The following is a 26013-nucleotide window of genomic DNA, read 5'->3' on the forward strand; positions in this document are numbered from 1 at the left end:
TTATTACTGGAGATGGCGGCACACACTAGACACTTTCCATTTCCTTTTGACAGATTGTCCAGCAATGTGTTTCAACAGGCCTCCATGTTACCCTGGATCTAATGATAGAATGAGTGGCAACAATCTACTGGTTCCCTTCAGTAATAATTAACTAGAGAACATTATCTATCTATCAATTTTGGAATATCCAGAATGTGAAAACACCCTATGTCTTACTCATTTCCCATTTAAACATCCCCTGGCAGTTTGGCTTCATAGGAGGAAATATTGTGAACTCCACTGCTGGCCGAATATCCCGAATGTATTAGCACCCACTAGGAGAATACATTCAGAAAAGATGGACACAGAATCCTTGAGCACCAAAAACATTTTGGACCCAGTTTCTTAAATCAGGGATAATACTGATGTAGAAAATTCAAGGAAAGCCACTCGTCAACAGACATGTTCTCTTTTGTTAAAGACAACCTAGAGTTGTATGCTTTGCAAAGATGCTGAGCATTATTTTCATCCTCTCTCTTTAAATTAAGATTATTTTTACTCTGTTTACACAGAATACAAAAATATAATCCAGAGGTTGATATCTCATCATTCTTATCACACAGGAATTTTTATGCCGCTCTAATTCTGTGCCATATTCTATTGTTACAAGCTTTAAAAGGCAAATTATGATTTGCATTTCATGCTCTGAGCTGTCCAGGCTAGTATTGCAGTATTGGTTCATACTTCACACTTCAGTGCTACCTAATGAAGTCTGACTTTCATTTATAGAGCAAATGCTCATTTTTAACACTACAATTGTATTTACTTACTATTTGGCAAGTACTTTTTGGCTAAGGAATATTTGTTACAGGGAGAATGATGGCAGCATGTTTAAAACCATATGGCAATCAAACAGATACTTCTAATACCATTCAACTGAAGACTCACCTGGATCGCCTATTTCTCCTTTCTGACCTGGAGGTCCTACACTGCCTTTAATAGTACTTGGTTCTCCGACTGCACCTTTGTCACCCCAAATACCTAGAAAACCTGGGAGGCCATATCCATCAGGACCTGTTGCATGATGATGATGATGATGATGATGATGGGAATAAGGAGTTGGAAAACATTAATTAATTTACACATTCACATATGGAAGGCATATCCTGCAAGCTTCAGAAATGTTTGGATAAAACCCACGCGGCATCAAACTCAACTGTCCACAAGTTAAGGCAGCTCATCTCAATAAGAGCCAATATAATGTGAACACACCTGGTGATCCTGGCAAGCCCTTCGTTCCCGACAAACCATCTAATCCACTGAGTCCTCGGGGGCCAGGTGGACCTGCCAAAGTACCACACAGCATATTATGTAAAGATTTATTGCTAAAATGTTTTATAGAAAAATATAGAATATATATTTATAGAAAATGTCTTCATGTAAAAATGAGGACAACAAAATATTTTTTAAAATACATAGGATATGATTTTCCTGGTATTTGTTACCTAATGATAAGCTTCAAGGTATTCTACAGGATGCATTTAGAAGATTGCTATTACAGGCAGTCCCCAGGTTACAGACAAGATAGGTTTGTTCTTAAGTTGAATTTCTATGTAAGTAGTAACATGTACATTTTTAAAGTGTTACTCCAGCCTAGATATATGTATGTATGTATGTATGTGTGTGTATGTATATGTGTGTGTATGTGTATGTATGTATGTGTGTGTGTGTGTGTGTGTGTGTGTGTGTGTGTATATATATATATATATATATATATATATATTCAAAGGCATATTCTGGTATGTGTAATTTCTGGTGCAAGAGCATAAGTAAAATTAAATTAAAAGCCTCTTAATCACTGTAACTTCATTTTTTACTTATGAAGATACAATGAATTAAAATATTTGAACTAAACATTGCAACATTAAATCACATTTGAAATTTAGATGGCTTCTAACATTTTACATTCCAATCTACCGGTATTTCTCTTAATCGATGTGTTTGCCATGAGCTTTTGTGAGAAATTCAATAGTGATTAGCACAAGGGGCAGCAATTCTATAATGAGACGGCTGAGTGAGTCAAAATGCCTTCCCTTTATGTCTCTACCCAATTTGATCTCTATGTAGTGATACTCCCCAGGAATGCTTTTTCACCTCTTCTCTTCTTGCCAGTCCTGTCTCAGCTATAAAATGCTTAATACTCGAAGTAGATTAGCTCAGTACCCTATATACAGAACTTCTGCCTTACAATTGAGTTCCTGTAATAAAAATCCTTTTTACTTTGTTTCTCTCAGCTGGTGCCTTTCTCTTTTGTTGCAGTAGTTCTCATAAATAAACAACATTTCTGTTATTCAGGACTATTTTCTGGCAATTCCCAGCACCAGCTACAACATGTTATTTCTATTCTCAAGTGGATTTCTTTCAAAATCTAAAGCATATTTAGACAAAAAAATTTCAATTCATTTGAAAACATTTTTAGAGTTATAGTGCATCTGATAAATGCTTTATTTTAGAAGATATAAATCAATCTGATTTAACAGCCAGCAAATAGTGTGTCTGATTCTGCTTTTCAGAGATTCATGGTTAGGGAAAACAAAAAGAAAGACCTTGGCTAGTTTGTGGTACAGGTTGGAATCCATTATTTGGAATTCCAAAATCCAAATTTTTCCATATGGGATGGCTGAAATACCTTTGCTTTTTTAATGATCATTTTTTATTCACATACAAACACTTGATTTCATGTTCCAAATTATTTTCAATATTGTATATTAAATTCTCTTCTGGTTATGTACATCAGGTGTATGTGAATTCCAGATTTGATTTAGGTCCTATTTTCAAGATATTTAATTATGTATGCATATGCAAATACAATTTTTCAAAATAAAAAAATCCAAAACACTTCTAGTCCCCGGCATTTTGGGGAAAGGATACTCAACCTGTATTAGCCATGTAGCTTGTTTCCATCTATCACTGGTTTTTGCCCCCATCTTTAAGGAATTTCTACATCCCAGTGTGCCCATGTTTTTGTAACCAAGGCAGAGTGGATGATTGGGGAAAATAACATGAAAGTGGTACACACTACTTCCCTGATGTCACCAGTCTAATTACAATACCCACCACTCCTGGCTACTCCTGGAGAACTAAATGGAAAGAAATGCATTCATGTATCATAGCATGTAGTTTTGGTTTTGAGGACTTGTGCACTGAAACATCTTTAAAATATTTTTATCATTTATTGCAAACAGGATGTGAAGGATACATAATAATTTACCTTTTACTCCTGGAAACCCAATTTGCCCAGGGCTTCCCTTTTCACTTGATCCAGGAATACCTGGCCGTCCGGGCAAGCCTTTCTCCCCTGGCTGCCCTGGGAATCCTGTGGAAGAAATATTTAGTCATCCATCACATTGTTACCGTAACTAAGACTGTTTATACATTATTTTGTAATGCATGCATACATTTCCTAATACTCACTATAATAAAAATAATAAAATTCTGGCCTTGTACTAAGGGAACTCTTTAAGAAAGGCAGTCTAAACTGAGTCACTGAGGAAATCCATGGGTTTGGATTATGAGGCTTCAAACTCTGTTCTTTTGTTGAGACATTTATTACAAAATTATAATGGTATAAAATCTATGCCAAAGAAAGCAATGGACGCTGACATGCATAGGCAAAAAGGGAGATTTTCTTCATATATGCAAAGGTACTGATGAAGTTACTGAATACAACTATGAGAGGTTTGGTCTGTCCACAATACATTGTGCAATAGCTTAGTAACATAAAATATATATAACCCAAAGCTTTCTGCTTACTAAAGAGTACAAAATATCAATTCTTCAAGATGGGACTGAATTCTTCCTTATTCACTTTGATTTTTCTTTCTTCTGTTTCATCGGTACGATGTTATTTTGAAATTGGACATCTCACTTTTTGCCAAAAGTGGAGTCAGCTTTCCGCCTGGCCGAAATATATTTTGCTTCCTACTCCCTTCCCAGCAGCCCTTTGATGTATAGAGAATTAAAGTTACATTCATTGGCTATCTGGCATTAGTTGGTGTTTTATGTGAACTGCACACAACCTATTAGAAAATCACAAAGACTATTGGTCTGGGTTTGCCAATTGCTTAATAGCCTTAACAGTTTCTACTCAATGTCTGTCCAAATGAGTGACCAGTACAATTACTCTTCCTTTTTGTCTAGGCTTCCTCTTCTGGACACGTGTTGGGTAGGATGCGATCACAGTCTTCCCCATTAGCTCAGCATTACAAACGTGACTTAAGGGCTAGCTTTGATGCAACATTTGGATATGTGATTATTTTATCACTATTGGCATGACATATCCATTACCCTGGTGAGAAGCTCATTGTTTTTCCCTATTTGTGTGAGTCACAAAGATCACAATGAAAAATCCATTGCCAACTTGCAACTGTACTTTTCCAGGTAGGCATTGTGAATTCACACAATGTGCTCTTTTCCAGTTGTCCTTCCTCCACCCCAGATATCCCTCTATAGGAAATAAGCAGGAAGCAGATTGGGGCAGGTGCACGGTAGTGATGATGCTCACATCAAAAAAACCACTTAACTGGAGACATGTTAGAAGATACACTACATAGGCAGAATAACAGAAATGTCTAGGTTCACATGCAACCTCTTAAAGAAATGCAGTTGTAGGTAACAAACTATTCTTTGTAAATGTTACTACTTGTATTTCTCCTTGTTTTGTTATCAACATTGCTACATAAAACTATTTTATAAAGAAGGAAAAAAATCACCTCCTTGCCCTCTTGAACCCGGGGAGCCTTGAAAGCCCTGCAGACCCTCGATGCCAGAAAAACCTGGATCACCAACATCACCTTTTTCTCCAATGGCTCCTTTCAGTCCTACAAAAATAATGGAAATTAATTTTCTCAGGGAAAGTTGCTACCGCATTGGATTACTCTGTCACGCTTAACTTTATCTGGCCATTCTTATAGTTTTCATATTTCAACATGAATATTGCTGTTGTGTGCCTTCTAGTCATTTCTGATTTACAGTGACCCTAAAGTGAAAAAATCACAGGGTTTTTGTTGCAGAATTAATTCAGGGGGGCCTGCACTTGCTTTGGGAAGAAAATAACTTGAGACAGATTTCTGTTAAAAATTACACTGTTCTTATTAGTGGAAGCTAAGAGATTTTCTTGCTTCACAATATTTCTGCCAGCTTGATAAATTAGGCCTTGCTAATAAGCAAAAAGCATGCCAATGAAATGTAACTCTCTGCATATTGTGTTCAATGAGTTGTATTTGTATTGTTGAGGCTGTGCTATTTATACTTTTTTCTTTATATATATTTAAATGTTTTGAAGTACAAATTGTCTATACATAAGGTTATTGCATTGGATTTAATTTCACTAAACATATATTGACATGTGACTAATATTCTGTGATTATACATCTGGTCATTTCATTGTTTCAGATTACTTGAATTGAAATCTAAAGTAATAGAGGCTGCGATTCTATACATATCTCTATGGGAGTTTAATGGGACTTACTTCTGAGGACAGAGCCCAGACACATGCCAGTGTTAGGGCCCTTCCATACTGCCCTATATTCCAGGATCTGATTTCAGATTATCTCTTTATCCCAGGTTATCTGGCAGTGGGGACTCACATATTCCAGTTTAAGGCAGATAATCTGGGATCAGATCCTGTGATAAAGGGCTGTGTGGAATCTGGGATACCGGTATGCAAAGAGATCTTCTAGCATTTTAAAGACTAACTTAGAAAAAGGAGCTCTGATCTGAAACTTACCAACACACATATATATACATACCACTAGGTCCAGGTACGCCAGCATCTCCTTTAAAACCTGGACTTCCTGGCAGATTTATAGTATCTCCTGTACTGCCTGTTAGAAGTAAAAAATACCTTTCATTTCTGTATATGCACAAGCATTTATTTTTATAAAATATCTTTTCATGTGAAAATTTAACCAAACATTTTCTTGCCACGAATCCCTTACTCTGGAAAGAATGGGGGAGCATTCCAGGATTGCCCTCTGCTCAGAAAGAGGAAGGATTAGCATGGACTTGGACTCCTTTGCTGGGGAGGAGCTCCCAACCTCCCAGAATGGGCTGGTAAGAGAAGCAACATCCTCCAGAAAGGTAATCATGTTAACATCCCTCATTCACATGTAATTCTAGTGGGGAAACACAGAGTCTTCTCAGTGGCATCTTCCAAGCTTTGGAACTTCTTCCTCAGAAAGACGAGGATCCTTCCCTCTAAGGGCCCTTCCACACAGCCATATAACCCAGATTATCAAAGCAGAAAATCCACAATATCCACTTTGAACATTGCCATATAATCCAGTTCAATGTGGTTTTTATACAAGTGTGTGGAAGGGGCCTAAGGGAAGAGCTCCCCTTGTTAAAAAGTGAGGTATGTTACTTCTCTAAATATATGGCATCATCTTGAACAAGTGTATATTACAAATGTGGGGATGAGGTTGCAAATGTAGCAAGAATGTGGGATGACCCTTCTTACTCATGCCAGAAGAGATATCTGGAATGTAGTGTGTGTGTGTGTGTGCGAAGCGTTTCTCTAGAGCAGTGTTTCTCAAACTGTGCTCCTCCAGGTGGTATGGACTTCCAACTCCCAGAAATCCCAGCCAGTTTACCAGCTGTTAGGAATTGTGGGAGCTGAAGTCCAAAACATTTGGAGGAGAACAGCTTGAGAAACCCTGCTCTAGAGTATAAGGAGTCTCACAGGCTTACCACAGTTTTTAGGATCCTACTAACAAAATCTCAATTTACTCATACAGGACATTTATCTTATATGATGTAAAAATGAATGAAACTATGTCCAATTTGCCATCCTACATTAGTACTACTCACATAAGGCTGAGGAAGCAGCTGCTCTCTTTAAACTAGTGGTTCCCAACCTTTGGGCCTCCAGGTGTTTTGGACTTCAGCTTCCAGTTTCTAACAGCTGGTAAGTTGGCTGGGAGTTGAAGTCCAAAACACCTGGAGGCCCAAAGGTTGGGAACCACTGCTTTAAACCTACCTTTGTGCTTTCTGCCTTGAGGAGTAATTTGAGACACCTAATATCTTTCCTAATCTGCAACAGAACCTCTACAATAAAAAGAGTGTCAGATAAAGTCAAAAAGAATATACAAAGAATAAACAGATATGAGAAGTCTGACTCAAGAATTAGGAGATTCTACTAAAGAATTTAGCTTATTCTGTATTTGGTCACACAACTGCAAGTATGTTATTACCCTTTAAAAAAAAACAAGCTTGGAGATTATATAAATAAACTCACCGATATCCCCAGGCTGGCCACTTTCACCAGGTAAACCACCAATCCCTGGAAAACCCTTTTCTCCCTGTCACATTTGAAAATGGATATCAAGATATTAATCAGTATGAATATCATCTTTCCTCTCATTCTCACTGGATTTGTCCCCAACTCTCTCCAAATCTGCCTTTTCATAATGAGTGCTGACAAACAAGAACAGTCTGTGTTACTAAAAATGACAGAAGAAAGAAATAAACGAAGGGTTAGAAGGCACGATCATCAAGTTTGCAGACGACACCAAACTGGGAGGGATAGCCAACACTCCAGAAGAAAGGAGCAGAATTCAAAACGATCTTGACAGACTAGAGAGATGGGCCGAAACTAACAAAATGAAGTTCAACAGGGACAAATGCAGGATACTTCACTTTGGCAGAAAAAATGGAATGCAAAGATACAGAATGGGGGACACCTGGCTAGACAGCAGTACATGTGAAAAAGATCTTGGAGTCCTTGTGGACAACAAGTTAAACATGAGCCAGCAATGTGATGCGGCTGCTAAAAAAGCCAACGGGATTCTGGCCTGCATCAATAGGGGAATAGCGTATAGATCCAGGGAAGTCATGCTACCCCTCTATTCTGCCTTGGTCAGACCACACCTGGAATACTGTGTCCAATTCTGGGCACCACAGTTGAAGGGAGATGTTGACAAGCTGGAAAGCGTCCAGAGGAGGGCAACTAAAATGATCAAAGGTCTGGAGAACAAGCCCTATGAGGAGAGGCTTAAAGAACTGGGCATGTTTAGCCTGCAGAAGAGAAGGCTGAGAGGAGACATGATAGCTATGTATAAATATGTGAGGGGAAGTCATAGGGAGGAGGGAGCAAGCTTGTTTTCTGCTGCCCTGCAGACTAGGACACGGAACAATGGCTTCAAACTAGAGGAAAGGAGATTCCACCTGAACATCAAGAAGAACTTCCTCACTGTGAGAGCTGTTCGACAGTGGAACTCTCTCCCCTGGACTGTGGTGGAGGCTCCTTCTTTGGAGACTTTTAAACAGAGGCTGGATGGCCATCTGTCGGGGGTGCTTTGAATGCGATTTCCTGCTTCTTGGCAGGGGGTTGGACTGGATGGCCCATGGGGTCTCTTCCAACTCTACTATTCTATGATTCTACGATTCTACGTGCATATAGCTTGTCCGCATTGGCTCCCTGTGTGCTATGGGTAGATTCACAGAATGTGGTGTTGGAGATTCTGGCTTTTGCTTACCAAACTCTAATGAAGTAAAGAGCTTGAAGATAAAAAAGAAATTATTTGCATGCACACATGCATTTTGCTTACCCTTCGTCCTGTGATTCCAGGGAAGCCAGAAATGCCAGGAATTCCTGGGGCGCCAGGAAGTCCTGGGACACCGGTCACTCCTTTAAGCCCAACGTCTCCTTTCTGGCCTTTTTCAAAGCCTGGACTTCCAGGGAAACCCGGCGTTCCAGTCTGGCCATGGAAGCCCAGCAGGCCTTTACTGCCTACAAGACAGTTCAAAATGTTGATTTAGGAGCAGCCTACTTCATAACTAAACTTCCATAAAATACACTCTGCCTTGTAATAGACTGAGTATAATCAACGATTGCTTTCCTCTTCTGGACAGTGGAATTTTAAGCTATCCTTTAAAAAAATTAATACCCACAAAACCACAATATATTGCACTGATTTAGGGCTATACATATTTCAAGTATTGCTTCTGTACTGGGGGTGTATTGGGGTAATTTTCATTACCTACACCCTGGATTGCGCTTTTATATTGTAGACTGTCTGTTACGTGGAACAAACTGTTTTATGAATTAAAAAGTGGTAAATTGGTCCAAACAATATTACAGTAGTTTGTGATATCACATTCATTCTGATTATATTGCAGCTCCTTACCTTTGAATCCAGGGGTCCCCGGGACACCACTTTCACCTTGATCTCCTTTTTCCCCTTTCACTTCTAACAGCATGCCAGGTACAATTTTAACGGGTGCTCCAGGCGGACCACGATTTCCACGGTCACCTGTTAAGAATAGAGTTCCAATTAAAGCTGACACAAGGTGCTTAAAAGTAGAAAAATATTTAATAATAATTCAAATTTGTCTCAATACCATCAATATTATTATGCAATGCTTTTGACACGAAATAAATAAAACCGTCAATGGGTTGTTGTATGTCTTTCGGGCTGTGTGGCCATGTTCCAGAAGCATTCTCTCCTGACGTTTCGCCCACATCTATGGCAGGCATCCTCAGAGGTTGTGAGGTATGGTTTTCTCCATACCTCACAACCTCTGAGGATGCCTGCCATAGATGTGGGCGAAACGTCAGGAGAGAATGCTTCTGGAACATGGCCACACAGCCCGAAAGACATACAACAACCCTGTGATCCCGGCCATGAAAGCCTTCGACAACACATAAAACCGTCAATATTAACGGTCAAGGATGATGCACGCAAGACTGTTTCATATTGAGGCCTATACCTCAAAATTCAGGGTCCTGTTTTGTTACTGAATGCATATCACATACATATTCAGAAAATGTTTGTGTTTTTAAGGTAATCTTTCAATATTTAACCTATACATTTAGAAGAGATAACTGAAGAGCAAGAACAGGTTACTTTCTCATGAATGTCTTTCTTCTCACCATCTTTTATTATTAAACAATACAGTGGAACCTCTACTTATGAGCATCCCAACTTAAAAGTGTTTTGAGTTAAGAGCCATTGTTTGGCCCCGGGTTTCACTTTAAACATACAAGCAGCATTTTGAGTTAAGAGCTAACACCAGAGGGAGCCCTAACATGAGAGTACAGGGCTTTAGGGTTGCAAGGGAGCAGCCTCCATGCCTCTTGTCTGCTTTGGGAGATTGTTGCCTGCTTTGCTCTTGTCTGCTCTGAGGAACTTTGGGTTAGTTGATTTGGTGTGGTTTTTATTCCTGGTATGTTTGGTTTTATGAAGAGGGATAGAGAGAGAGCAAGAGAGGAAGGGAGGCTGGAATGCACACAGTATGAAGAAAATGATGCTTCTGCCTCTTCACTTTGTGCATTGTGTTACCGTGACACAGCTTTGTGCTTCTACCATTTTAAAGTTGATCTGTCTTGTTTTATTGTTCCATGTGATTGTAAAGGTTTTGCCTTGCTGTTACATTGGCCAACACACATTTTGTTGTCTCAAATGTGCTTCCTTGCCACAACTTTGTGCTTCTACCATTTTAAAGTTGATCTTTCTTTTTTATTGTTCCATCTGAATGTGGATTTATATATTATTTGTTATTTATAAAGTACATTTTATTTAAAAACATGTCACAAAAACAAATGAGGAGTTCGGGGGGAAATGGATTACCAGCATTTCAATGGGAAATTTGCTTTGAGATAAGAGCACTTTGAGTTAAGAGCTCAGTCACGGAACAAAATAAACTCTTAAGTCAAATTATCTCTGTAGTTTCTCTGTGATCAGCAGTTCTATGTCCTTCCAATATAATTTAGTGACCATTGAGCAGGAAGTGGGGCAAACCATGTTTAGATCCCATTCTACTGTTACTCATTGGGTTACTTTGGATCAGCTGCTCTCCATCAATCTCTTACCTTATAGAGCTATGCTTAGTGCTAAATATACATGAGGCCTAACACTACTATTGCTGTTATTACTTCCTGTACTGCATCAACAGTGGCTTATAAATTCAATAGCTAAAATGCAATCAAAATAGTAAATTAAAATACAGAAGAACAATAATAAAAAAGCCACCCATATTTACCCGAGTCTACTACGCCATCGAATCTAATGTGCATGTAAATTTTCAAAATCCTAAAACTAAATAAAGTATTTGCTGAGTAATGTAATTCACAGCAGCAAAAGATGCACTTTTTGTAATATGCACATTATAATTGCTGCCTGCTTAGAAATCCTTCTTTAAAAACAATTGTGTTCATAGAATCATAGAATAGTAAAGTTGGAAGAGACCCCATGGGCCATCCAGTCCAACCCCCTGCTAAGAAGCAGGAAATCGCATTCAAAGCACCCCCGACAGATGGCCATCCAGCCTCTGCTTAAAAGCCTCCAAAGAAGGAGCCTCCACCACAGTCTGGGGGAGAGAGTTCCACTGTCGAACAGCCCTCACTGTGAGGAAGTTCTTCCTGATGTTCAGGTGGAATCTCCTTTCCTGTAGTTTGAAGCCATTGTTCCGTGTCCTAGTCTGCAGGGCAGCAGCAAACAAGCCTGCTCCCTCCTCCCTGTGACTTCCCTTCACGTATTTGTACATGGCTATCATGTCTCCTCTCAGCCTTCTCTTCTGCAGGCTAAACATGCCCAGCTCTTTAAGCCGCTCCTCATAGGGCTTGTTCTCCAGACCCTTAATCATTTTAGTCGCCCTCCTCTGGAACACCAGTTTTCAACAATGGAAAAGAAACCATGGGGCACATGTATGCTTTAGATTGAATCCACTTTAACTGCCTTGGTTATGGTATGGAGTCATGGGAGCTGTAGTTTTACTAGGCCATGAGCCTTCTTTGCCAAATAGTGCAGATGCCTCACCAAACTATAGTACAAATCCCATCATTGCATAGCATTGAGACATGGACATTAAATGAGAGATTACATCCCTCAAATAGAAGCTCCAGGTTCTGCTTTCCCTTTTTCTTTGGCTCAGCACTAAGATTACCGTATTACTTGAATCTAGTGCACACCCTAATTTTAGCAAGGTAACTCAGCCAAAAAAGGTGGGATTTGGGTAAATACAGTATATGGTTGCTGTGGGTTGCTGGAAGAAAAAAACATCTCTGCTCCACAAAAAGAAAAGAAAAATTAAATAACAGCAATGAGCATTTTGATATTATGAATCACCCGGAAGTGCTTCTTTGGACCCTCATGATTATAGTAGCTAACTAGACAAGAAGCCTTCTTCCTCTAGACATCCAGGCAGCAAAATTAAAGCTTAATTCCTATTCACATTTAATAAAATGGAATTCAACTTCACACAATAATACTTAGTACTACACTTTGATATATTTTGGGTATGAGAGCATTAAGTTTAAATTTGAGACATCATTTTTCTTTTCTTTCTCAAAGTGTTTCAAAACTGGATCCAAACATATCCCAGGTACCCTAGAAACACCTGACAAAAATGAGAAAATTATACCTTTCCATCCTGGTTCGCCCGGCAGGCCTGGGACACCCTGTGATCCAGGGTTACCAATCTCTCCATGGGCTCCTTTCCATCCTGGCCACCCTTTGAAGCCTATGGCCCCCTTGAAACCGCCAATTCCAGATGAGCCTTTAGGACCTTTCAACGAAAAAGGTCAAAGAGAAATCAAAAGTCCATCTACCTGGTTTTTCAGGCTAAAGCGAGTCAGATTTAAAGATGCATAGGCAGAATCATAAGTATAAAAAACAGGACAACAAAATATTAAAGTGATATATTCTGTTAAGTAAAAAGTAAAAAGTTTATTTGTATACCGCCCTCTCTCCCGAAAGGGACTCAGGGCGGTTTCCAATATAAAATCAGCATAAAACAGTTCTGTTGGGAAAGCAAATCACGGCACAATGATAATAAATAAAAGCAAAGATGTTAAAAATGAGATATACATTTTTGATTAAAGTATGCAGTGAAAATCTATTGCGCAAAGCTGGAGTATGATCACCTTCAGATACAAATTCCATAAAACTGGAATTTTGGGGATAGCTATGGGATTTTAATGCATTTTAGTATTTTAATGTTTAATGGTTTTAATTATATAACTGTCTTGGTTCTTAATTTTTATATTTATATTTTAATATACTTATATTGTTTTAGTCATCATTGCTTTATATTTATTTTAGCTGCCATTACTCACTATATCAAGAGAAAACTGTGATAAAAATAGAGCAAATAAATAGGATTTTAAAAAAAAAAGTCATGCAAGGGCATACTAAGGTTGGTATTGCATTGCACATCAAAGAGGGCACAGTTTCAAACAAATTAGAAATGTCAAAATGGGCAGAGTCCTTGACAGAATCACTGTGAATGACAATATAAGACAGATCATATTTCAGAAGCCTTTCATTTTTACTGTATGCCAAAGGTGCATAATTAATAGCTCATGAAGCATATGGATGGCCACTTCTAACAAGTTCATTGCATTATTTGTCAATTTATGATTAGGGCCAATTGATTAAGATATGCCATAAAGCAGTCTCTCCCCCACCTTTTAAAAAATAAAAAACCCAAAAACTCTAATGTCACTTTGAGTTCAGGAACATTTCTGCTATTCTTGTCATTACCTTTGGGGCCAGGTGGACCAGGCATCCCATCTAACCCAGGAAGACCTGGATCACCAATCCTGCCTTTAGCACCAAATAAACCTGTTTCGCCTTTGTTGCCCGGCAGACCTTTCATGCCTATGGGACCATCTTGTCCTGGATCTCCTGGGTCCCCTCTGTCACCTGGTAAGCCTATAAAGTACAACGTGGCAAAGGAACAGAATATATACTGGATGATAATGGAGATTTTGGAATGCTATCATAGCACAAAACATGAGTAAATCTATACATATAATAAAAGAGAAAATATCTATGTGCGTATGTGGCAGGGGTGTCCACTTACACAGACAAGCTTCTGCCTCCACAAACAGCTATAACACCCACAGTTTAGGAGCCACCATTGGGCCTCCCTCTAAAGACATTGCAGATTATAGTGAGTGTCATGAGCATGTCCAAGAGCCCTAGCAATGTCCTCCACAAACACCAGACTGCCCATCACCCAAGTGAAGGCTTTCATACAGAGACAATTTCATCCTAGATTTTTTGTTTTTCCTCCACCACAGACATCCCAGTGTTTCTTACTCTCTCCATTGGTGTAGAATAGCTGCCAGAAATGCAGCTGAGTAATTAGGAACTGCCCTAGCAGCTGTGAGGGGACTCAGGGCTATAAAGCAGAAGCAGGTGCAGCCAGCTCTTGCTGGTAACAAACTGACTCTTCACTCCCCTTGTGCCTGCTTCAAGTCTGCATCTGGAAAACTGCTCCTAAGGATTTATTGTTGTTTCTTTGTCTGAAGTAAGACTGCTATTTGATTTGGGACTTTAACAGAGACTAAGAACTGTGTTTACCCTAAGACTTCCTTGCTTCCTTTTGCATTATTCCACTGAGTGTGCTGTACTTTATGTTTTGCTGAAGTAAAGCAGTTTTCATTTACTTACCAGAATGTTTTAAGGCTGTTCCGAAAGACAAAACAGGACAATGACCAACAAAAAATACTGGAGGTCTTTGGACGGATATATAGGAGTTGTATTTCACCTACATCCAGAGTGCACTATGAACCCAAACAATGATTGATCTGGACCAAACTTGGCACACATACATGATACGCTGACATTTGATTACTAGAGGGGTTTGGGGGAAACTGACCTTCCTTTCTGGGTGTTGTAGTTCACCCACAACCAGAGAAACTGTGACCTCCACCAATGATGTACCTGGACTGAACTTGGCAAACAGAACCTGCATGACTAACTCAACCTATTGGAGGGGTTTGAGGGGACTGACTCAATAAATAAAAAGAGCAACTGCTCATTGAAGAACCAGCTAATGGGAACTCACCATGTAATATTTCTAAACTAAAATATTACATTGAATTAACAAAGTGAGGTTTTTCCTTGGAAAATGGTCCATTTTTATATCCAAACAACTTTCTTTTGCAGTCAATTATAAGAACTCAACCTGTGTTATATTTTCATCTGTTTCTAGGCCCCTCGCATTCCCCAAATGCTCAGCCCATGATAAGCTGAGAAGCAGAACAATTAGCATAGTGTTTGACACTTCCTAGTACCAAATGGCCCAGGCAATGAGGAAAAAGGGAGGAAACACACAAAGCCACACACAATTTCTTTCAAACATTCACTGTGATTCCATCACCTCCCCTCTTTACTCCCCAACAAACTGGTGCAAGAAATAATTTAGGAGAATGCTGATCTGTACACTCCCAATAAGCTGGGCAGTGAGGAGAGATTTCGGAGGCAATGGCTTCTCCAAGTGCTGAGAGAGGAGAGGAACAATGTAAGAATGTGAGTGTTGGTAAGAAGAGGGTGATAGGAAATGTGTGCAAGCTATGAATAGGTGTCTGTCTGTACACGAGAGTTCCTGGGAGAAAGGCTAGGAGGGAGAAAGAGAGGATGAAACCAGGTTCTGCTTGCCACCAGCACATGGCTCTATCACTATGTGGCCCCTGGAAAGAAAGCAGTGCTGAACCATTCTTAATACAAGTTGAGCATCTATTGTTTGGAATTTCACCTTGTCTGGAATCTCACCTACAAATCCTGGTGGTCCCATTCTTCCCATGAGTCCTTGCTGGCCTGGCATTCCAGGGAACCCAAATGATCCTGGTGGTCCTGGCACACCAGTTGAGCCAACTGGCCCTGAAGGTCCACGATAGCCTTTGGCTCCACGGGGCCCGGGAAAACCATCACTCCCTAATAACAGATATACATGTAATAAATCATTAACAACAATATGTGTTCTGCATCTGAACATAAAGGTTATGTCCAAATTAAGCTAGTCAACTTGTGTTTCCACTGAAATCAGTAGGACTTGACTGTCTTGTCCCACTGCATTTGTTGTATACCGTCAAGTTATTTCTGACTTACTGCAACTCTAAGGCGACCCTTCTCATGGAGTTTTCTTGGCAATATTTCTCCACAATGGAACTTAAAGTGGCTTATAGCATAGGTTAAAACAAAACAGCCAAACAGGTGGTAGAAAGGTTAAAAAGTATTAGATACCAATTCAAGCATTATTTTAAAGGAATACATTTAAACTATTAAAAACACATTAAACACATATTACATGTTAAAATATCACATTTGTGGCATATCTTTCCACTCCATCATTTAAATGCTGAAGACCTTTAATAATCTTTAGTGTATTATCTGATCACACAAAAAAGTTGGATTTTTGTCAGTTCAAGAAAACCTATTGATATGGGAACTTTTTGAGATGTATTTTCTTAACCTCAGCTTATATATTATATATCTGCAGTGTAATGCTAATAGTAGCAGATGAATTCAAGACTGACAAAGCCATTGATCTATTGTTAATTTTTTTTCCAGAACAGCCATAGAACTCCTGTTGGCTATAACTCAAAGTGGTTCTGCACAGACACTGTAAACCAGTTTGAAGCCAGTTCAAGGTGGGGTGTCCCCTCCAAATGTGTGTTAAGCCCTAAACAGCTCTCGCTTGAGCTACCGCTGCTTATGCCACCTCCTCCTCCACCTGTCAGAATAGGTGAGATGTAATCAACCCTCAGGGGGATCAAAAGACTCAACTCAGTTGCTGCCTTGAGAAAAGGTCTCTGAAGTGGTGGTTTAGGGAGGATCTACACTGTAGAATCAATGCAATTTGTCACAACTTTAACCATCATGGCTCAATGCTATGGAATCTTAGGAGTTGTGATTAAATCTTGGGAGTTGCGATGAGAATCTCTAGCCTTTTCTGCCAGAGTGCTGGTGCCTCATTAGACTCAGCTCCAACTATTTCATAGCATTGAGGCATGGCAGTTAAAATGAGGTCAAACTACAGTGCAGATACAGCATCAGTCAGTTGTGGTGTCCTTCTCCTGCAAAATGCTATGAGCAATTTTCCAGAAAAGTTACTCCTATTTCATCTTTGAAGCTTGGTCACATATCTTTTTGGATTCTAAGAGCAAAGATGAAAGTACTTTTGTTTCCAGACAATATATATATATGTATATGTATATGTGATGGAATTATTGGCACAGATATGGAAAAAACTTTACACCACCCCAAATAAGAGTTACCTCTCAACCCGGGTTGGCCTTTGTCTCCTCGCTGGCCTTCCAGTCCTGAGAATCCAGGTGGTCCAGCATCCCCTGGAGAGCCTGCTGATGCTCCTAGTCTATCACCCGTAGTTCCTTTGGCCCCAGCGGGCCCTGGGAAACCTTGGAGGCCAAGACTGCCCGGACGACCCTGCTCCCCTGGCAACCCAGGTGCACCTCTGTTTCCTCGGGGTCCAGTAAATCCTTAATGCAAGAAAATGCCCAAGGTAAGATCAAGTTAGACAGAGCGATGCAGATCATGAGCACTGCCACCTCTGCACAGTCACACTGATTCCAATAGGAAAATTGAGCCAAATTTTAGTAGTACAGGCATGTCTTTAGTTAACAACATCTCTGACCAAAAAAGTCATCCCAGCACCATTTTCCTTCTTGTTCTCTATCTACTTTAGTAGCATTGGCATTAAAAGGATCCTGCAGAAGGACTAGAGAACTGGAGATTCAAAATTGTTTGGCGGCAGTGATTCTGCTGTACAAAATGCAACAAAATTCTGCTGTACAAAATGCAACTTGGGCCAATGCTACTCTAGTTGTGTGGGCCTGCCTATAAAACACAGGATAAACAGAAGATGCTCCCAGAATCCTTACTGTGTTAACACCAAGACAGAGAGAAAAGGAAAAAGTAGATAAGTCTGACTGACTAATTATCCCCATCATGTTAACAGAAAACAAAAACATAGGTCTATAAATTTGGCCATCAAAATGGAAATCATAAGAAAAGTGAGGGTTGGAAAAGAACAAAAACAAAAAGTCAGAAGTGACACTGTGGCAGAAAGAATTGGTGCTTCTTTCAGGTTCTCTGGGAACAGATGAAGCTCTCACATTTTGCCACTCTACTTAGACATAAGGGTAGCTCCTTTTTTAAATAAGAGGTAAGGTACAGTACTTGCATTGACCAGTGGATAAATCAACCAGGTTTTTTGTGTTGATTATCAACTTATAAGAGTATATACATTACTTGGAGAGGCACAGTCCACTTTTTCAGATATGCATTTTATATAGAAAAAACTTCAAGGGCAAAAGACTAAGAGATCACCTGTATGGTGGTGATAGCAAATAATTCCAACCAAAGAATTAGGGCTGATAACACCAACTATGTATATTATAAGAGAGCCTTGTGTGCTGTGAAGGCCTTTTTCTTTAAGCATCACTATATCAGAACCATAGGCTACTTTCACATTACTTCCAAAAATACAATGAATCAATGGCTACAGATATTAGACTATTTTGCAACATTTCCAATGCATTGCATTGTGCACCAGGAAGTAATAAACAAATAAACTGTACATTGCAATAGTGTGTTCTTAATAGCATGTACTGGGTTTTTACTGTACCTGGCGGGCCAGATATTCCTTCAGGACCTTGATCCCCTTGAAGGCCTAGAAATCCTTTTGATCCCGGCAGGCCAAATTCTCCTGGAAATCCTTTTACACCTTTTGCACCTACATTTTTGAAGATGATATAAGACACAAATGAAGGAAAAATATGCACCAGTCTGGTTGTCTTCACATTCTAAGAAAATGTGAGCTTATTTATTAAAGCACAGATTTCTAGCTGCATATAAATGAGTAAAATCTCAAACCTCAGGGATGAGAATTGTATTGTCTTCCATACTACAAACCCCCATCCCCAAGCCTTGGTCTGAATGGCCAACTGCTGGAGGTAGCTATAGTCCAAAACATCTGGAGAGCACAGGGTGTCTATCTCTGCCTTAGGGAATTTACAGGCAGGGGCGCCTGAAGCTATATGTAAAGTAAGCAATTGCGGGTGACGCCAAATCTGCTATGGGCACCATTAAGGTGCCTAGAAGGGAAGGGGGAGCTGCCTGAATGATGGGCACCCCCTGGCTGTCCGTCATTCAGGTGGCTCCACCCCATTCCCTTCCCCGCTGAGTGCTCTTGCAAGGCTAATCAATGCTAATCAAGGTGGCCAATTGCAACATTAGGAATTGTGGGAGTTAGTGGAAATAATAACCATGAAAATGAACAAAATCTGGCTATCAGTGTTAAAAAAACCCTCTAAAATCAGGACAGTAAATAAAGAACAACACTAAGAAAACAGAGGAATTCCAGACATGAAACAATCAGGGCCAGCTAACACCTCCCAACAATTATGCCCCAGGCAGGATGCAGCCAGGCTTTGAAGCTGCAAGGCTATTTAATGTTAATCAAGCTGGTCAATTGCCTCAAGCAGAAAAGAGTTCTTTCCACCACTCTGGGCATTCCACAGATATATAAATCCCACCTGTCTAGTTTCCAACAGACCTCACAACCTCTAAGGTTGCCTGCTATAGATGTAGGCAAAATGTTGGGAAAGAATGCTTCTGGAACATAGCCATACAGCCTGAATAACTCACAGCAACCCCTTGATTCTAGCTATGAAAGCCTTTGTTGTTAATTCTATAATGCAGCCTTGCATAACTGCTCCATTTCTTCAAAAAAGAACAAAAACTCCAGAGTTCAGGAAAGCTCCAGCCCTCTGTTTCTGTTTAATGTCATGGGGTTTTTAGGTGGATATTTAGCAAGAGGGAATATGCATGAAGAAAAGCGGGCAACGGGGCCGGAAAAACCCTTCTGCAAGGCTCCCAGCAATAGGGGGGCATCTCCACGTGGGAAAGAGGGCAGCTTCTCCCTCTCTCTCTCTCCCTCCCTCCCCCTCCGGGCCTCTTTGGTGCTGCCTTCACACCCCGCCTCTTGCCTCCTGCGCAGCCCTTGTCACTCGGCTGCCACTCTTTGCCTCCGTGTTCTTCGCCTACAGGGAGTCTGAGCAGTCAAGGCGAGCCTTAGGAGCTGCGAAGGTACTTCTTTCAGACTTGAGGGAGAGAAGGGGCAAACTACATTGGGCCAAGTTGATGGTGGGGCTTTCTTCTCTGCAGGCTTTAAAGCAGGCATGGGCAAACTTCATCCCTCCAGGTGTTTTGGACTTCAACTCCCACAATTTCAAACAGCTTACTGGCTGTTAGGAATTGTGGGAGTTGAAGTCTAAAACACCTGGAGGGACGAAGTTTGCCCATGCCTGCTTTAAAGCAAAAGCCGGATGGCCACCTGTTGACTGTGCGGATCTTAGAGTGGGGTTTTCTCCCACTCTAGAATCCTATGACTCCTTAGGAAACCTCTCGGGTTTCCTAGCAGTTTGAATACATGCAAATGTGAGAAGATCAATAGATACCACTCTGGCAGGAAGGTAACAGTGATCCATGCAGTCATGGCAGCCACATGATCTTGGAGATGTCTATAGACAATGCTGGCTCTTCAGCTTAGAAATGGAGATGAGCACCAACCCCCAGAGTCGGACACGACTAAACTTAATATCAGGGGAAAACCTTTACCTTTTACTTATATTTATTTATACTGTATATCCCTCTTTCCCCTATAAACATTCTCCAAGGCAGACCATAAGCAATAAAATAGCAACAATTTAGAAAATGCTGTTAAAAACCAGTTGTGCTATATTGATTATAGTATTAACATTATTGTTAGGATACTATATTTTATTTTTTTGAAACTACTATTAATGTATACTGTATACCACTTTTTCCCTCTTAAAATATTCCAAAGCAGACTATAAGCATTTAAATCGAATTAAACCTACAAAGGAATCATTAAAACAAATTTAAAAGACATGAAACATTACACAATACAGATTAGCGGTACAAGACGCACAAATGCAAACAAGAGATTTATTTTTATTTCATTAATACACATTTCTATATCTTCCAACTCTATTATTTGGTCTGGATACAACAAATTGAGTGATTATTCTTCAACAAGAAGTCTATTATCTTTGCTATTTATCTCCTTGGCCACTCTCACTGCATTTGGGGGGCGGGGGGGGGGGGAATACTGTTTGCTTACACTTGAAAATTACCTAGGGCCGGCCCTGTTTACAGGTGATAAAAGGACAATGCAGAATGCTAATTCAATGCTAAAAAGTAATGAGCTATCCTCATGTAACAGAATACTGCATGGATCTGCCATGAGTAGGGTGGGACAGATATAAGAGTGTATATTGCCTTGGCAGGATACTTTATCTTGAAAAACGGTATAAAATTCCATGAAATAAATGCACTCACACATGCACGCGCACATACAACCTGAACAGAAATGTCTACATGTAGTAAGTGACATCGTTTCTACGAAATTGACATATACAGACAGTATTTTAATTATGTAAATATTTTTCAAGTTGTTTTCTAATTTTTTAAAATAAAGATATCGACAGTCAATATTATTTATATTTTTTTTAATTCTAGAATAACAGCAAGCTTGTTCTCAACAACAACGTGTTTTACGTTGTAATCCATTTCACTGTTTTCAAATGATTTAGAGGATCTTTCTGTGACAGGCAGGTGGATCAAATCATGTACTGGTGGTACTATCAAATTACTGGCCAATTGATCTTGAAGGTAATCCTAAATCATGTGATTGTAGGAAATATTGTAGTTGCACATGCCCAGAATTTTCCTCTGTACCAGCTATCGAGGAGTAGCCATGAAAGGTTCTCTGAATTACAGAAATGAGTGAATAGGATTAAATGGTTACTGTAAGGCCTCTTCTACACTGACACATAAAACCCAGATTATCTGCTTTGAAGTGGATTACATGGCAGTGTAGACTCATATAAACCAGTTCAAAGCAGATAATGTGGATTATCTGCTTTGGTAATATGGATTATATGACATTGTAAAAGGGGTTTAAGAAACAGATCCCCTTATATTTTTATGGTTACATTGTGGCCCCTTTGACACAGCTGTATAAAATCCACATTATTTGCTTTGAAATGGATTATATGGCAGTGTAGACGAAGATAATCCAGTTCAAAGGAGATAATGTGAATTTTCTGCTTTGATAACCTGGATTATCTTGCAGTGAAGAAGGGAGCTGTGATGAAGATGAAGATACTGATGACAATATTATACATTTACCTCTGGGTCCTGGAAGACCTGGACGTCCTGAAAATCCTTTTGGAGCTTGAACACAGCCAGTCCCTAAGAGATAAACAACACTGACTGAAACAACAAAAGTGTTCTGTGGTCCACTGAAGCCTAACAAATGCACCAGCCTTCATGAGCCAAAAGTGATGTTTCTGCATCTTTTGTCTCAGCAACAATTAATTGACTGAAATGTTCATACAAGGAGAGAAAACAAGGTTTGTGGTCAAAGGGATCACAGAATCACAGAAACGGGAAAGAAAAAGAAAGGGATACTGAGACATCTGGTCTTACTATCGGTTCTAAACTAAGGAACATGGGCAACTCATAAGTGTGCTTTTTGAAGTACTGCCTAAGCTGCCTAATGCTCGATGTTGGAATTTCCAGGAGTTCTAGTTCTATTCCATAGTATATTTAATTAAACCAGATTTTGATCTATCATTAAAAAAACCTTTTCAACATAGATCCAGGTATTATCTGTGCTTTCCATATAAACCATTCAAAAGCACTAGCATTTTAAAAAGCTTGTATGCAATACACATTTTCAAATGATTTTATTGAATTTACCTGATTGAATGGGTTCGGTTTGATTGCCTCTGGGATCTATGATAAAAACTTGTGCTTGTTGTCCACAGTCTACAACAAAACAACAATAGCAAAATCTGTATTTGTCAAATGACCAGACGCTGTGACTATAACATTCAAAACATCCACTCTATGGATAAAATGATTCCATAATCTATTTGTGCAGTGGATCTGCAGCCACGTGCTACAGCCCCTAAGCATCGAAAATGTAGAAATTACACAAATGGGAGTTATGTTACATTAGTATCATTAGATGTCAGTGGGGAATCTATGTAGCTACCATCTCTTTAAAGTAATTTACAGGGGAAGCTGGATTTGCAAGGCCGGGATTGGCAAGAACGGCCCTTTACATGCTACTAAATTGTAAATACCAGCATCTCTAGCCAGTGCAGTCAGGATAATGGGAGATTCAATGTTGCCCATACAACATTATAAATAGTCAACAACATTGGCCCTTTCTATACAATCTTCTTTTTTTGACCAAGTAGTTTATGGTATAACATACAAAAGAAGGAGTAAGCTCTGCCAGGTTTTGAACATGTAGGCCAGCACTTGTTGGAAAGCAAGAGACTCAGTAAACCTCTGGGCTTTAGTGTCATATGTTTTAATGTAATATGTCATGTGGCAATGAGAGTACCCGCACAGCAATCTTAAAGTAAAGCTCCCTTTGGCAGTTTGAATGCTTACATGTGACTCAGCAACTGTTAATGATTATAGCAGTGTGCCCAGTGGGCAATCAAGGGGTTACATGGGACCCACAGAAAGGGCCCTCTCAGCACTATAGGTCTCTCCAGGAATATTGGAGGAAGTAGAGGTGAAAAAGAGAGCAATGGCAGGAACTGCCTTGCCGGGCTGGCACTGTAGTGAGATTGCTGGGGGAGGAGGAAAACTGCCATGACCTTCTCATCCCCTCATCCTGCTAGGCATGCATTCCAGTGGAGGAGGTGCCCACAGTTTCCAAAAACCAGCTAGTCATCCATTTTTTTGCTGAAAGAAAAAAAAACTATGGTGGAAGGGGTTGGGAATAGCAGAAGGACCAGAGTGATAGCTCAGTGGGAAGGAGGGATTTACTGGACCTGACTTTACCTCCTTGCTATTTTGTGGATGGCCTTGGCTGTGTGACATCCATTTTATAGCTGGTCACATTACTATGGCAATCCTTATATGCTGGAAACCATTATGCTTCTCCCAAATCACACATGTGACTGAAAATGATTGGAGAGCTGACACATGTTGGAGCATGTAAAATCAGTTGGTGAGTGTGTTAACTGAAAATGCAAAGCATGAAGCTGATTGTTTGGGATATACCCAGGGAGCTATCTGAGCCTGGGAGTTTTGGCAACAGTTACATGTAGGTTTTCTGTGCAGGAGCCTACCAAGGGAGGTTTGCTTCTGGGCTGCTGGAAGAAGATCATTTACATGGACATCTAAGGACTATTTGAATCTCTCTCAAATGACATTGTGTGAATCAATGCAACTGTTCATATATGTTGCTCTGCATTTTGAAGGGTAAATTTCTTGTTCTTCACTGATCATTTGCATGGCATATATTCTCTGGCAAGACAGTGTGTGGACTGGCCAAACGTGAATTACACATGATTTTCATTCCACCACAACACATACCTATTTCAGCAGGAGCACCAGGAGGACCTGAAGGTCCTGGAAATCCAGGGTTTCCATATATCCCAGGATCACCTGTAGGGCCACGGTATCCTTTTGGACCCACCAAGCCAATACCAGGCAAGCCATCTTCACCTGGAAAACCCTTAGGACCACGTGGGCCTGGTTCACCCGCATCACCTGGTTCGCCTCTGATCCCATCACCCTGACAGGGAAGAAAAACACCACACCTCACTTAGCACCATTAGTTGGGTTTAGCTTTTATGTCCCTTTCCTGCCTTCCTCAGCAGTCTCAATGCAGCTCTATATCAGCAATTTCAAAAATGAATTCAGCAGCATGTGGACCATTTAATTACAACTAGCATATTGAAAGAACTTCCTGTTTGGGGAATATATAATAAATATACATGTAATTGAAATTAAAATCAATATAAATGTCTCTTGCTTATCACCTGAAAACATATTTTTGGACTTAAAAAATCAAACTAGTTTTTGAGTTGTCCAAGAACTGCCTCCCCATCATCTCTCTTTCTTCTCAGGGTTCAATTTCATATTACTGGCCCTCATCTTAAAATTTAGCACTTCACCTGACTCCAGTGAGAAAGGGAAGCAGAGACCCATATCAGACTCATTAGTATGCTGGTTCTTTCATGCACTATGCCAATGTAGAGAAGCTGCAGTGGATACGTACTCGGAGGCCAGGATATCCTGGCAAGCCATCTTTCCCATCTTTGCCTGGTGAACCATCTTTTCCTCTCAGTCCAGGAACTCCTGCACTTCCTTGTTCTCCTTTGGCACCTGAAAAATGCTCTCAATGAGACACAACTATAGTGAATAAACACACTACTAAATTCATATCATTTATTCTTTTTTTCTCAAAAAGAAAAACAAGATTTCTCACTAAACCTTTTGTTGTAATGTATTGAGCATCTCCTTTATGCCCTTGTCGTCCAGTGGGTCCAGGTACACCGGGAGATCCCTGTAGGTTAAGATTAATACAATCTAATTAATAATCTTATTAAGATAAAAATGCAAGCAATACCTTGCATTTCATCTTTCAGGAGAAGTCCATAATGCATACAAATTTGTTAAGATAGATGAGTCCACATTTTTTTTCCTAATAGTGCAAAAGTAATTTGAATATTGAGGGCAGAAAAAGGATTTTGCGTGACAGGTTATTCACTGCATCTTTCCCCTCAAATAGCCAGTTGCTATCATGGGATTACAGGAAGTTAAAGTATCTCCTAGGTATTTTTTTCGTGTCAGGAGCCACTTGAGAAACTGCAAGTCATTTCTGGTGTGAGAAAATTGGCCGTCTGCAAGGACATTGCCCAGGAGACACCCAGATGTTTTACCATCCTGTGGGAGGCTTCTCTCATGTCCCTCATGTCCTAGGTATTAGTAACATGTAAATAATAACTATAGATAAATTTTTGCATTACATATGTTCATTCTAATTATTTTTACAGATACCACACTCCACCTTCTAAGTGTATCAGAAATGAGACATTCTTGAGGAGCTGCCCAGGAAATTTTAGAAGCAAGTGCACCATTTCCCGTGTTAAAGAGAAATTGGCTTTGTTGTTATTGCTCTGACTTTTAGAGCTGAGATTGTCTGCTTCTTCAGGTGGAGGTTGCTTTTCTTCATTCCCACTTTCTTGCTAAAATAGATATAATATGAGTAAACATAGCCTATAATGTCTTTTTCTGTGTTTTAGGGTGAAAGATGTAGATATGGAAGTCTGTCCTTTGGAATACAATAAACAGATACATAGAATCATAGAATCATAGAATA

At 39.8% G+C, this 26013-nt stretch overlaps 1 protein-coding gene across 1 annotated transcript in view; it reads right to left on the reverse strand.

Moving 5' to 3' along the window:
- col4a2 (collagen type IV alpha 2 chain) overlaps window positions 1–26013 on the reverse strand; it is a 142850-nt gene that overhangs the window by 14384 nt on the left and 102453 nt on the right. The window contains exons 23-40 of the mRNA XM_062957331.1: window positions 25125–25197; window positions 24910–25016; window positions 24222–24423; window positions 22581–22649; window positions 22008–22070; window positions 18418–18525; window positions 17048–17269; window positions 15543–15704; window positions 13524–13694; window positions 12403–12546; window positions 9168–9293; window positions 8589–8770; window positions 7277–7340; window positions 5790–5864; window positions 4752–4859; window positions 3251–3355; window positions 1252–1323; window positions 928–1053 (exon numbers count right to left, since the gene is read on the reverse strand). Of these exons, the coding sequence (XP_062813401.1) occupies window positions 928–1053; window positions 1252–1323; window positions 3251–3355; window positions 4752–4859; window positions 5790–5864; window positions 7277–7340; window positions 8589–8770; window positions 9168–9293; window positions 12403–12546; window positions 13524–13694; window positions 15543–15704; window positions 17048–17269; window positions 18418–18525; window positions 22008–22070; window positions 22581–22649; window positions 24222–24423; window positions 24910–25016; window positions 25125–25197 (2179 nt within the window). The remainder of the gene's footprint in view (window positions 1–927; window positions 1054–1251; window positions 1324–3250; window positions 3356–4751; window positions 4860–5789; window positions 5865–7276; window positions 7341–8588; window positions 8771–9167; window positions 9294–12402; window positions 12547–13523; window positions 13695–15542; window positions 15705–17047; window positions 17270–18417; window positions 18526–22007; window positions 22071–22580; window positions 22650–24221; window positions 24424–24909; window positions 25017–25124; window positions 25198–26013) is intronic.

This window comes from Anolis carolinensis, chromosome 1 (assembly GCF_035594765.1).
Source record: "Anolis carolinensis isolate JA03-04 chromosome 1, rAnoCar3.1.pri, whole genome shotgun sequence".
Taxonomy (NCBI): Eukaryota; Metazoa; Chordata; class Lepidosauria; order Squamata; family Dactyloidae; genus Anolis; species Anolis carolinensis.